Source organism: Aquila chrysaetos, chromosome 6, assembly GCF_900496995.4.
Source record: "Aquila chrysaetos chrysaetos chromosome 6, bAquChr1.4, whole genome shotgun sequence".
NCBI lineage: Eukaryota > Metazoa > Chordata > Aves > Accipitriformes > Accipitridae > Aquila > Aquila chrysaetos.
In genome coordinates, this window is record NC_044009.1 from 23,194,547 (window position 1) to 23,208,572 (window position 14,026).

The window sequence follows — 14,026 nt, forward strand, 5'->3', positions numbered from 1 at the left end:
GTCCACAGCATTTCTGATTTTTTCATATTTCTGTGTGTTGGAATTCAATACTCTCAGACCAAGTTCTTTCAGATATTCTTTATGAGGAGATATTGAATATCAAATTTACTTATTTGGTATATTTGGTGCTACATGGGATTTTGATTTAGGAGAGTGATATAGCAACATACCGAAATCACAACACAAGCATAATTTAGCAATTGCAATATACAGTTGAATCGCAATACAAATATTACTCATATTACTCATTACTGCCTGTCTTATTGCCTGTCTCTGCTCATAACATTGGGCATCCCCAGTCACGATGGAACATGTGGGTTGAAGCCAGTTCAAGCCCATTGCTCTCTTCAAAGTTTAAATATTTTATCAGTTATCCAGTTTTTATAGTTTTCTGTTGGGCTGAGCCACATATTCACACACACCCCCCCATGCTGGCCTGGGTAGCTCAGGAAGACATTATTCTTTGTAAATTGTCTTGGGGAACCTGGTGATTCACAGGTGCAGCTGTCTTCTCTGAAACTAAGGTTACCCTCCAGTCTCCTGATGAGCTTTCTTTACAATATATTCTTCTCTGAGATCATTGGGTTTTTGCCCTTCTCCTCTGAGCTGTCCTCCACTGGAGTGGGTGTGCTAGTCAGTCGCATCTTGTCATTAAATTGGCATGGTATTTTGTTCTACCTCTTAAAATCAGGCCACCTCCATAGCTAACGTTATTGCCTGCTGATGAAGACCTACTAGAAGGGAGAGAAAAGCCCATCAGAATCCTCTAAAGGACTGCAGGAAGTAGCCACACTGTGAATTTATGTGAGGCTCATGCAGTGATCAAGGAAGGAGAAAACACACTTTGAGTTTTATGGTTCTGAGCAAAGTATGCTCACACACGCCTGTGGCAGGGTGGCTGATATGCTCTTGCACATATTTGTGGCCCCCCCTCCCCAAAACTGAGAGGTAAGAAGGATGTCAGATCTGCAATTTTCTGACTGTTTTTCCTCTGTAGCACCACTTGGAGAATGGTGAGGGGCAATCACCTTTCCTCTCTGAAGGCCCTCAGCTATAGTTACTTTGCCTGTCCTCCCTTTTCTTCAACTACTGGCTGGGAGGCTAAATGCTATAGAAAAACAATCCTGGCACTCAATTCTGTGTTTTGTTTTCAGCCAGAAGTGGAGTCAGAAGGCTGGTAGGAAAGTGAAGTTGGTGAGTTGAAGTCCCACAGGCTTAAGCTGAAAGCAGGCAAGATCAGAGTGATGCTGTTTGAAGAGAGACGTGCTTAGAAGAGTTAGGGAGAACTGTTAGCTGCAGAGGCGGAAGTAATGTTATTCAGTGGCATGAATCCCTGCCCAGTCATTTGCATCCTGCTACCTATTCGTTCAGTTTAACATCAGTTTCCCTGAGAGCTGTTTATGCCCACCTTCTGTGGGAAGTTTGTAATTCTCTCCATGGTAATGATGTTAGGGTGAATTGTTAATGTGCTGCTCTTGGGATGGGTTGGTGGTACGTATGAGGAGCCGGCCTGTGTTCAGATTGCTACCAGCTTCTCCCATTGCACGGGCAGCTGTAAGTATGTGTTTTCCCTATATAAGGGTTCACTCTTCATTCTCAAAGTGGTGTGAAAAAGTCAGGTACTGTGGAGTTGTGATTAGTTGAACTGTTGGCTATGTCTGTGATCTTTAAGATCTCCTGCAGGAAATCTTGAAGCCCAGAGAAATGGAAACAAAATGGACACCATTTAGGAGGTTAAGCTATGCAGCAGGAAGTCCAGAGCTAGATTTTTCTCAGGAGATGTTGGGTGTTCAGCCCTCACTGGTTACCCTTTGTTTTCTGACTCCTAACGTGGGCATGTTCTCTCTGAAATTATTCAGATCTGCCTCTTTTCAGCTCAGGATGTGTCAAATGATGAACAGAGAATGGCATGTTTAATCTGCAATGACTTCTGTGAAACGTGCTAAAAAATATAGTTGAGATCTTCGGGAATTCCCAGATACTCATTTCTGTGTGTCCTTTCTGTAATTGTGTCTTTGCTTGTCACTGTATCGGTTCTGTTATTGACAGCCACAGGAATTCCCCAGGCCCCGAACGTGGCTGGGTCTTGTGGGTGCCAATGCATTTCTAGCTAGGTGGAACGTTATTCTGGGCGTGTCTTCTGAGCTTGGCCTTTTACATTAGTTTTATATTTGTGTAGCCACTTTGTGCTCAGGCCTGATTTGTCCAGGCATATCAGTGCAAAGAGAAGGATCCATACCTCCTTCCGTCTATTTACTAGGAAGAGCATGTTTTAACATGACTTGAGGGCATGCTAGCTCATGGGCTGTTAAAAAATGTCTTGCCATCTTCAGATTACTTCCACCTTTGACCCAACTTGCCACATGTGCAGTAATCAAATATCTTGTGTGGGGTTTAGAACATTGATAAGCTGCTTCTATGATAACAATGTGAAGATTTCTGCTTAATATATTGTCGAACTGTTTTTTCCTGTTCTTTGGGGGAAGGGAGTCTGGTTTTAAATTGGTGCTTAGTGAGAAGAACACTGTTTCCTTATTGGGAGAGTATGGATGCTCTGAGGATTGCTCTCTTGCTCAAGGTGAGCACTAAGGTGTTAGTGTTCATTTTCAGAAGGATGAAATGCTAACTGGTAAAATCTCTTCCCTCCTCCCTCCTGTTGTTGTGAAATACCATCTACGGTGAGTGCTGCACCAGAAAGTGTTGTCAGAGGTGGTGCACCATCCTGGGCTCTTACGCCATGGTGCAGTGCTCCTGCGAGCCTGCTCCTGGTGCTAGAAGGGTCTTCAGCAAATCTGGGAGGGGTGGGAAGGGAGCTGGTTCCATGGCCAGTGGCTGTTAGGGTACAGGGCCGAACTCCCGCATTGGGTGTGCTGCATTGCCTGCCAGCAGCCCCAAAAGGCTCGCGAGGAGGACGTCGAGTCAGTGGCATTATGAGCTTCTTTCTGTTGGTATTAAAATGGCAATGAATTGCGAGTGTCTTTAAAGCAGGGAGAGGTGATTGCGGAAAAGCTGGGTGAAAAGGCAGACCTTTAGACCGGCGCCACTAGGTTCAGCCTTCTCAAAAACGGACTCGGGAATAGTCAGTGCTTCACGGCCGTGAAGGGAGGGGGCCTACAGTGCGTCCGAGAGAAGTCCCCTCTGGCAGACGCGCAGTTTTTAAGTAAAGTTGCGGGGTTCTTTGGTCGGTTGGTTTGTTTAAGTTAGAGACCCAGAAGGAACTACAGCTCCCAGGGGCCCGGGCGCCGCCTCCTGCCCGCCCCAGCCCGGGCGGGCGGAACCGCGGCGGGCGGCGGGGAAGCGCCCTCTGCCCCCGCCCGGGCCCGGGCCGCCGCCGGCGCTGCGGGGCGATGGAGTTCCCCAGGCAGCGGCTGCTGGTGGTCAGCGAGGAGCTGGACGAGGCCGAGCTGGCGGCTCTGAAGTTCCTCAGCCTGGAGCACGTCCCCATGAGGAAGCTGGAAGCCATCCGGAAGGCACAGGACTTCTTCGAAGCGCTGCAGGAGAAAGGCATGATGGAGGCGGGGAACCTGTCCTTCCTGAAGGAGCTGCTCTACCGCATCAGCCGGATGGACCTCCTGGCTGCCCAGCTGGGCTGCAGCCGAGAGGAGATGGAGAGAGAGCTTCAGATCCCAGGCAGGGCACGGGTGTCGGCCTACAGGTGAGTGACCGGCGGCGCGGGTCCGGCGGGCGGCCCGGGCCGGGCGGAGCCTCACCCGGGAGGGAGCTCTCTGGGGCCGGCTGCCCGTCGCGTGTGGTCGGTGTAAGCTTTTACCGACGATTTGAACACCACGCTCAGGTTTGGGAGCGCACAAGCGTCTTCCAAGAGAAAGCGGGTACGAGCCATACGGAAAGTTGAAAATTCTGCCCAGCAAAAGGGAGAAAACTGAAGCTGCACCTTTCTGGAATGCTTAACAGCCCCCAGAAGGGCCTCCCTGCCCGGGTGCTGCGTGGTGCGATAAGTGAGGGGGGCCGAGTCTTTGTTCTCGACTCCAGAAGGTTTCAGCGTGGTTTTGATTTTAGGAAAACTAAGAGCTTTTTAATTGCAGCTGAAAATGGTTTGACTTCAGGCTGTCCTGGGACTGACGTCCCCTCATTTAAAAAGGAAAAAAAGGGGGATATGTGCGTGGGGCAGGGGGGGCGAAGGGAGCAGTTCAACGGTATAGTGTTAAATTGTGCTAAGGGACATGTTTGGAAACATGTTGAAACAGTGTCCTCCACTTCTCTTTCTAGATACCTGCTCTTTCAGCTGTCAGAAGACATCACCGAAGATGAGCTGAAGTCTTTCAAGTTTCTTTTGGGGAAAGAATTACCAAAATGCAGGCTAAACCCTAAGACTGTAAGAATTTCTTTAATTTTTTTTTTTTAAATGATTATTGTAATCCATAGAGACATGGGTTGCTATGAGGGGAATGAGTGTCACTCTTCTTATGGTGAAGACACTGTGAGAAAAAGGGTGCACCTGGAAAGGGTTTATAGGCTCTCCGGTGCATATGGGACTTGTCTGTGCTAGTGTTATGTGTAGCTTTTGCAGCAGTGTTACAGCCCAGAGAGCATGGGCCAGCCCTGTGCCAGGCACAGAGGCCTTCATGTCTGGGCTTGGGAGACTCAGTGACTTTGATCAGTGGAAGACTGATGAGCACATTCACTCATCTTGCTCAACCGATTTTCTTTTGGCTGCTTTCTAAGCCATTACCAAACACAGAAAATCACCCACTGTGGCTATTACTTTATGCTTTTGTTCTTTTTATTTCCAAATTCAGAAAATAGGGATCTAAGCAGGAGATCCTTACCAAGGCTAAGGCCCAAGAGCTTAGAGTTTACAAATAGCTTTGTGGGAGATCCAGCTGCTCTTACACTATCTCAGCCTGTAGTTCTGACTGCTGGGTATTTTGTTCTGTCTAATGAAAACTCTTGTAGCATTTTCCCTCTTTTCTTAGAGGAGAGACTGTGACCATCTAGTGATAGCTCTTCTAGCAAATCCTTGGGGTGACCACTGTGCTCTGCCACTCACTGTTTGGCAAGAGCTCCTGTCCCTTGGGGTCCCCTTTTGCTTCAGAGCAATCTCTATAACCATACTTGCATGGTTATACCCATTTTTGCCATTGCTCAAGATGGTCGCTACAGTGATTCTTGTGTTTCAGTTAAGAGCACAAGATAGCCACTGGAAGTCAAAAGAATGAAAGCAGTCATTAAAAATTACATTATATATTCCTGTACGATCACCATTAGATCTCCTGGAGTAGATCTTACTCGATCTTGGCATCTCTGAGCTGCAGAAGGGAAACGAGTATGTTTTGAGAAGATGTTTGTACTTACAGTACTTGTAGGTTTTGTTGAACTAGGTTTAATTGACTCAGCTGGGGTCTCAACTGAGCTACCAGTCGGCTGGACTGACTCTGTGGGTCACATGTACTGTCAGTACGTTAAAGCTTAGGTGCACATGCTGCAACTTCCCTCCCAGTGGCAGCATGGATGTGCCCTAAGAGCAAACTACCTTTTTGATTACCCAGACAATGCTCGACATTTTCATTGAGATGGAGAAGAAGGGGATTTTGGGAGAAGACAACCTAAGTATCCTGAAGAGTCTCTGTGCAGAAATTAACATCAGCCTGTTGAAGAGAATTGAAGAGTATGAATTAAACCTACTTGGTAAAACAAAACAAAACAGCCTCTTTCCCATAGTTATTCTTGAAGTGACACATAGCTATCATACAGGACTAATAATGATTGCTTTTCAGGTGAAGAAGAGATGCTCATCATAGAGGAACAGAGGCACAGCACAGGAGGCCCTGAAGGTAATTAGAACTCTCAAAAAATTAATGTTTAGATTTTTTGCTCTTCTTCAGCTTTTGGACTCTCTGCACCACTTGCATCTTTCTTCTTTACACAGATGCCTCTCTAAAAAGTGATCGAGTATCCGGTTACTTACTAACTGATGACAATACATTTTACTCCCTTTTAATTGATTATCTAGTGGTTTATAGCTAACAGGAACGGCCATTCAACCACAGTTCAGTGTTTTCAGAGAACAGTTTTATCCTGGGAGGTACTTGTGGAGATGGAGAATAGGAACAGAGCTTCTTTCCTTTCTCTAGTGCTACATTCTGTACTTAAAACTCTTTTGTCTGTATTCAGCCCACACCAAATGGCTGGCATCATCTGTGGCACCTGATTCTCCTGGCAGTTGGAATGAATCTTCCCAGGTAAGTCAGTTTGTTTCTTAGAAGCTTCATCATTTTGTCTTAGAAGAGATCATCCCTCCATGAGGTGAACAGTTATTATAAGCCCAACTGTTAAAAGCACTATCTAGAAAAAGAAAAATGCACCACTCCGTAACATCATAGTGAAGCTAAGTCAGAGGCAGCAGCTGCTGCAGTGTTAAAACTTCAGGAACATTTGCAAGGGTAGCAAGATAGGCTGTTTATTGTATCAGGAAATACGCAGTTGGCAGATGGCTGGGCATGGAGAAGTGGGTGAACGCAGCACCCCATGTGGGCTGAGCGTGATGATGTGGGTCTGGGGAGGTGCTGTCATGCAGTGCACAGGCTCCCAAAGGCAGTGGGGCAGTGCATTGTGAGGTCCTGGGAGCAAAGCTGTATGGGGAGAGCTGCCTAGAGAGAAAGCCAGCTGGCTCTTTACCATGCTGTGCCACTAGCAAAGGCTGAGAAGCATCTAGAGGAGAGTCCAGTAGTTTTACCAATAGTCTTTCTTTTCGACAGCTTGAAGCTTACAAAATGACTAGCCGACCCCGTGGAGTGTGCCTGATCCTGAATAATCACAATTTTGCAAAAGCCAGGGAAGCAGTGCCAGAACCCAAAAACATGAAAGATCGGAATGGGACAGACGTGGATGCAGGTACAGTGAATATTAAAGATAAGTTTGTGTATCTTCAAAAATAGAAACCTAATTTCTTTTTCTGTACTAAAGGTCTGAATTTCAATCTACCCTTTCTAGGATACTTTCGTTGTAGTGGCTGAGTCGGCTCTGTTTCCTGTGCTGACAAACCCTAATCAACTCATCAAGCTTTTACTGACTGACTCGGAACAATTCACTAGCATTTTGCTGTTTTACTGAGTTTACTGCAACCTTAAGCAGTAACCTCAGCCTGGACTTTACAAGCTAGGCTAACTTTGTGTCAGCCTTATGCATCCTACTTCTAAAATATGCAGAATCAGAAACAGATTTGCTACTGAACCAGAATTGGGCATTTGCTGTTTAACATCCAACAAAAAAAAAAAAGGGGTGGGAGGATGTTGGAATCTAGGGACTCGATTACCTTGCTATTCAGGAGCCCTGATTTTAGCAGGCTGTCCTGCAGCAGCAGCATAGCTCATTCCAGGTCCGAGAGTCTGTGAGATGGGTGTATTTGCACTATCTATGCGAAGAGACAAAATCCATCAATGGGCCTTCCCTAACTGAACTGAACTTCAACGTATCTCTTCCTGTGACACAGTTACTACCCAAATGGGTACTGCCCTCTCCTCTGGGGTAAAGCAACTGTAGTGTTCAACACCTTTTGAGAGATGAAGGGACTAGCTGTAAAGTGGGTGGAGGAAAGAGATACAGCTTTCTTAATAGTTCTGAACACTTTCCAGACAGAGGCAATATTAAACAGCAAGGTTGCAAGGAAGCCTTTTAATGAGAGTTAAGGGAACTCAGTCAAGATGTGATTAGTGATTAGACTACTAGATTATTTTCAGAGCAGGAGTGTAATTACCTGTTATAGTAGTGTTGCAGGATTTAAAAAAAAGATCATTTATCTCTAGAAATGCAATTTGCAGTTGCAGAGTCCAACTTTCATATAATGAAACAGCCCCAATTCCCCTTCTGTTTACTTTCCAGCGGCTCTGAGAAGAGTCTTTAGCAAGCTTCATTTTACAATAGCAGAATATAGAGACCTCACCGCAGAGGAAATCCGTAAGACTGTGAACATCTACCGGTGTGAAGACCACAAGGACAAAGACTGTTTTGTTTGCTGTATCCTGTCTCATGGGAAAAAAGGCATTATATATGGTGTTGATGGGCAGGAAATACCTATCCAGGAACTGACCACTTCTTTCACTGGACAGAATTGCCACTCACTTGCTGGAAAACCAAAAGTCTTTTTTGTTCAGGCCTGCCAAGGTGATGCTTGCCAGAAAGGTGTGACCATTGAAACAGATTCTGGAGAGCAAGATTCTTCTGTAGAAACAGATGCAAGATTTCAGCTCGACTGTATCCCCTCAGAGGCAGACTTCCTCTTGGGCATGGCTACCCTGCAAGATTACGTTTCCTACAGAAGCCCAAGGCAGGGGACCTGGTACATACAGGCATTGTGCCAGCACTTGGAGTACAGCTGTCCTCGGTAACTATGTTTCCATAAGTTTCTTTTTGGCAACACCTGTATTTTCCTTCTGAATGACAGAAGCTTGATTTGGGTGCAGAGGTAGATGATACACAGAGGGAGTGCACGCTCAGGGTGAGAAAAAGTAACGTAGGACAGAGCAACACTATGCAGATTGTTCAAAGCAGCTTAGCTAACTGCTTTGTAAGCCTGTTTAAAACAGGAGCCATTAGCACTGGTATAGATCAAGATATATGAAAATGTGGTAATTTTTCTGACGTTAACTGCCTCCCTAATACAAAATATACCTGTGTTTTTGCAGAGGAGAAGATATTCTCACCATTCTGACAGCAGTGAATCAAGAGGTGAGCAGAAAGAGTTGCAAGCCAAATGCAGAGAAGCAGATGCCACAGCCCAGTTTCACACTGAGGAAAAAGCTCATCTTTCCTGTCAACTAAATGGGAGGGGACTGTGTGGCTGAGGGAGCAGCAGCAGCCTGGAATGAGCTGGTATCAGCTAGCTAAGAATTTGGTAAAACATAACAGACTTTCAGTGTCTGCTCTTACCACAAGAGCAAATGTTATTATTGAAAATACAGCCAAGGAGCAAAAGCCTTAAGAAATTTGTGTTAATATATATGACACTTCATACTTGAGAGCATCTCTGAGCTGGTCTGCGATTTGTGGTTTGCTGGCTAAAATATGCTCAGTGCCCTCTATCAGCTGTACCACATTGCTGTTTCTTCAGTAAGGTATCTTCCCAATGCAAATTTTAAAAGAACTGTTATGAAGCATTGTGTATTTTATGCCTAACTTCTGCAAAATAAAGCAGGGGGATGGGGGTGTGTGTGCTGCAAATTTTATAGGATATAATCGACTCACAGCAGTGTGTTTTGTTACTTCTCCCCACCACGTCTCCCCACCATTCATTTTTAGTGTCTTGGTACACCTCAAGAAAAAGTCAATCACTTGTCCTCCAGCATCCTCAGCAGGATGTGGCTGTGACCTGCATTTCAGAGTATCCTCTACATAGAGTAGTCTTAACTGTGAAAATCAGTTGCTCCGGTACAGCTTCATGTTTGAAGATGTCCAGTTATCCTGTGTTCACTTACCTTGCTGATCTTTGAGTCTCAGTTCTAAGCACAGCAAAAGAAGTTGCTAGGTAAGTACCCAGCTCCTTAAAAACATTTTTATATTGCTTCCTTTGATTAGTATGCACACAGAATAGGGAGTTTACAAGGTCTGAGTAGAAGCTAAAGCTTTGTTAGTGTCTCTGTTCTGTTTTGAATGAGATGTTCATTCTGTTACACCCTTGTTACAGCTTTCAGCATTAGTAACAGTATCTACGTAAGTGATTATTTAACTGAACGGATAGATCTGCACTGGAATAATTTTAATAGCCTAAGTCCTTCCCTGGACTCCTGTACTGAATACTTCTCTCTTTGGCACCAGTTTGTGTCTGTGAAGATAAGGGCAGAGAGATTACAGACTGTGAGAATGATTAGAACCTTAACAAGTGGCAGATGCAGCAAGCAGTTACAGAAACAGGTAAATCTATGTTTCCAAATTCTAGGAGTAGTTTTCCAAGATAGTTGTTGATGCTTGTTGAGGGATTCATCATGAAACCATTGAGTTGTGCCGAAGCAAGGACAGCTCAATACAGACATTTGTCTATTACTTGGACATGGCCAGAACTGTGCAATCCAAGTGAAAGAAACCCATTTTTATTTTTCTTAAATACTGAATAGAAGCTATTGGCAAACAAGCATATTACTCCATGGGCAAAATAATTAATGCAACCTGTTTTACTGTGGATTTTCCTCCTAGATCCCCTCTCTCCACACATACTGCTCAGCACTTTACCTCTTAGAAGTCACCTGTGTTCTTCAGCAACTTCCAGTTCTGTGCATACATCCTGGGCTCCCTGTCTGTCACACTGTGGATCCCAACGGGGATCAGGCAGAGCAGAAGTACTGAACTTTCACAGTTCCCTTTCCCTTAGAGGGGGAGGCTGGATATTCTTTGGTCTGCATTGTTGACAAAATTTAAGTAAGTAAGTGAGCCAAGAGATTCTGAAGTCAGAGGTGTCTGACTGCCAGCATGCTCACATAGACACCTTCTTCCTTAGGAATCAAAAGGAAAAAGATACAGCAAATAGAATTGGCTACACTCAAGGAACTAGTTATCACAGGTGTTCATGGTAAAAAAATCTGGGGGAATTTTCCAGCAAGATTTAATGCATGCCATTAACAAGGTCTTATTAACAAGGTCTTATTAGGAATCTCCTCATAATGAGTTATGAATCTGATTAGGAATTCTTCATCAGTTAGGAATCAAACCTGTCAATTATCAGTCTCCACCATTAGTCTCCTCATATAAAGCTACTGACATCTAGCCAATTGACAAGGAACCCTAGCAGCTCTACAGACCAATTACACTCATTCATATGAAGGAAGCAGGCAGTTCTGGCTCACACTGACTCAGGATATTATCATCGTCTCCCTCCCCTTGGTCCTGTCTTGTTCTCAGTTCAGTTAGGATTGTAGAGACAGATTCTCAGGCAATTTGACAACCTAAAATCTTAACTATGAACACTGAATTTTACACAAAGTTTTGCCAATACCCAGCTTTTCTTCAGCAGCTGCGCTCTTCAGTAATTTCTAGAAATGTTCTTGCAAGCCAATGACTTCTGATTTGTGAGCTTCTTGAAGCAAGCTGTGAAAGCAGTATGTAGGGAAAACACATAGAAGTGTCTTCACAGCACAGCACTCTCATCTGCCTGTTGTGCTACTCATGGTTCCGATTACACAATGCAAGGAAGGGGACACAGCTCAGTGCTGCACCTTTTCTTCAGTTTGGCTATGTGTTCCCTTTCTGTCAGTTCCTAATGACTCAGTTGGGATGAAGAGCATTTAGCAGTCCTTTAACAGAGAAGGAGTTTTCTTTGTTAGCCTGAAATGCATGAGAACTTGTGAGGGGAGTTCAGCCACCAGAAAGATGTAACAGAAACAGGTTTAACCCTGGAACGCGGCTCAGCCCCACACAGCCACTTAGTCCTCACCACTGGGATGGGGGAGAGAGTAGGAAGGGTGAAAGTGTGAAAACTCATGGGTTGAGACAGATGGTGTAATCAGTAAAAGCAAAAGCCATGTGCACAAGCAAAGCAAAGCAAGGAATTCATTCACCACTTCCCATGGGCAGGCAGGTGTTCAGCCATCTCCAGGAAAGCAGGCCTCCATCATGCGTAATGGTTATTTGGGAAGACAAAGGCCATCACTCCGAATGTCCCCCCACCTTCTTCCTTCCTCCCCCAGCTTTATATGCTGAGCATGACATCATATGGTATAGAATATCCCTTTGGGCAGTTGGGGTCAGCTGCCCTGGCTGTGTCCCTTGCCAACTCCTTGTGTACCCCTAGCCTCCTCGCTGGCAGGACAGTCTGAGAAGCAAAGGCTTTGGTGCTGTGTAAGCACTGCTCAGCAATAAATCCGTGTATAATCAACACTGTTTTCAGCACAAACCCAAAACATAGCCCCATACCAGCTACAATGAAGAAAATTAACTGTATCCTAGCCAAAACCAGTACACCCGTTTTCTGTCTTTCCAGTTAATTTGAAAATTTCTGCTAAAACCACAGCTTCTCTTTGGTTATCCAAACCTACACACCAAGAGCTCAACTGCAAGAGTTACAGATATTTTCAAGTGGAGACTCCAACCCACACAAAAGGTCTTATTTGTAGTCACTTCTCCATTGTATAAAATGCTATTTAAATGCTCTTGCTCCTGGGAGACTGTCAAAAGTTTCTTTTAGCGGTGTGACCAACTAAAAGGAAAACAAGAAAGGAGCACTAGGCACTTCCAAGTCTCATCTGTGCAGAATCACTCCAGAATTCCTTTTAAGAATTGCCAGTCCCATTGATTTAGGTGGCTTAATAAACCTCTTTTCTCCAGGAAGCTCTTCCTTGCACCTTCCTCAGGCACGCCTGAGCTTTTATGGTTAGTTCTAGCTCTTTTCCTGCAGCTTCAAAGGGGTTACAACTCTCTTCCCTTATTACATCCAAAGTGCTAGAGAACAACTGGAAAAAAAAAACCCTCCCCAAACTCTTACACTCTTACATAGCGTGTACACTCTTACAAAGCGGCAGCCAGCTGTACTCCTCAGGCTCGAGCATTTCAGGACAGCTGAAATCTCTGGAGTTCAACAGGAACTTGTACATTTAAATTTTCTTTTCACGTACACCATGAACAGCTTTGATGCAGAGAGAGCACATAGCCAGAAATTCCAACTCTACTGCTATCTAACATTCCTCTGGTGCCATTTCACTGCCTATGGCCATAATACTTCTCTCCACTGTGGGATACACTTCTGTAATGTTCTGATGACATGCAAATACAAATGCAAACATGTTAAGTACTCATGTGCATAAATACAATGAATACTAGGAAACACTGTAAGTTACTTGCTAGTGAAGGAAACTTAGTCAAGGTCTCTTGCAAGCCAGATACCAGTGTTGCAGCTCGCAGCTCAATCCTGCCTAACCGTTCATAGGTGTGACAATTACAGGGAACAGTGGGAAGAGGGGAAGAGAACGTCTCGTAAACATGTCCAACTCGTAAGCTTCAGCATATGAGAAGGTGAGCTGAAAAGTCAACTTCAGTCTGACAAGAGTGCAAGCCCCTCTCCTTGTTCTCGTGTTGGAAAAAAAAGAAAGCTAAATAAATACAGGATACTTACCATAGGATAATGGGGGTTCTCAGTTCTTTGAGATGTCATGCACACAGACTACTAGAGGAACCAGTCAGTAACTGTTAGGCTAATTCAAGTAAGAACTTAAGTGCAAATCAATGTTGTTCCCATTCTGTACCACTGAAGGAACCGAGTGTTTTGGGGAAAATGATCAGAACCTTCCAGCCTGAAATGTGAGCGCAGGGACTTGTGCCAAAGGTGGTATCAGCCCCAGGCTGACATGACTGGCAAGAATTTGGCACCTCTGTGCCAAAAGAACTTCAGTGAGACCTATACAAAGGGAGTACTCTTCAAGGGTAAGTCACTTGGTTTCAATTTCTACCCCCATTTTATCACAAATATAGAGGGCTGACATAGCATCAGCTACTTGAGATGGAAAAATCAACAGTGGTGGTGTTAGACGACACTGTTGTCTAACACTATAATGCTAGAGGAACATATTAGCTGCTGTAAAATAACAGGAAGAAAAAACCCCAAAGCAACACACACACACAAAACCCCCAAAGTACCAGAAAACATGAACACATTCATTTAAAGTGAGGCTCACATTCAAATACTCTGTCTAGAGGTTGATGAGCTATTCTTTATTGGTGATGTTTTTCATTCTCAAGTAAAAGGCTTTTCAAAAGCAGCAGAAGGTACTCTGCAAGCATTCAGTTCCAGATTTAAGCATCGCACATTTACTGAGCAAAGTCAGACTGCAGCTTGTACTGCACATCTGCCACCTGTAACTGCTTAGGTATAAACACAACAGCAAACAGCCCAGCACAGCCTGATCAAGCTTTTAAATCAATTTCTCAGCTTTTACAGCCACCACTTGTGCAGATACCAACTCACTAAGCTCAGGTACAGTGTAACAATCACTAAATTTTAGCCAAAAAAGGCCTAATTTTAGGTTTATTATAGAAAACTGTAGTATAGAAGATGACATCTGGAACAAACCACACAAGATGACCAATA

The 14,026-nt window shown here is 44.5% G+C and overlaps 1 protein-coding gene across 2 annotated transcripts; it reads left to right on the forward strand.

Moving 5' to 3' along the window:
- The first annotated feature begins 3,264 nt into the window (after positions 1-3,264).
- Positions 3,265-9,189, forward strand: LOC115342550 (caspase-8-like). Of its 2 annotated transcripts, none has more exons than XM_030016922.2 (8): positions 3,265-3,655; positions 4,228-4,333; positions 5,508-5,648; positions 5,741-5,792; positions 6,133-6,200; positions 6,717-6,852; positions 7,840-8,341; positions 8,643-9,189. In XM_030016922.2, exons 1-8 carry the CDS (start codon positions 3,348-3,350, stop codon positions 8,776-8,778), a joined length of 1,449 nt encoding a protein of 482 aa, XP_029872782.1. In that variant the 5' UTR covers positions 3,265-3,347; the 3' UTR covers positions 8,779-9,189. The 2 variants fall into 2 exon arrangements, with proteins under 2 accessions (XP_029872782.1, XP_029872781.1); XM_030016921.2 differs by having other exon boundaries at positions 3,266-3,655; positions 5,508-5,646; positions 5,736-5,792.
- Positions 9,190-14,026: the final 4,837 nt, after the last annotated feature.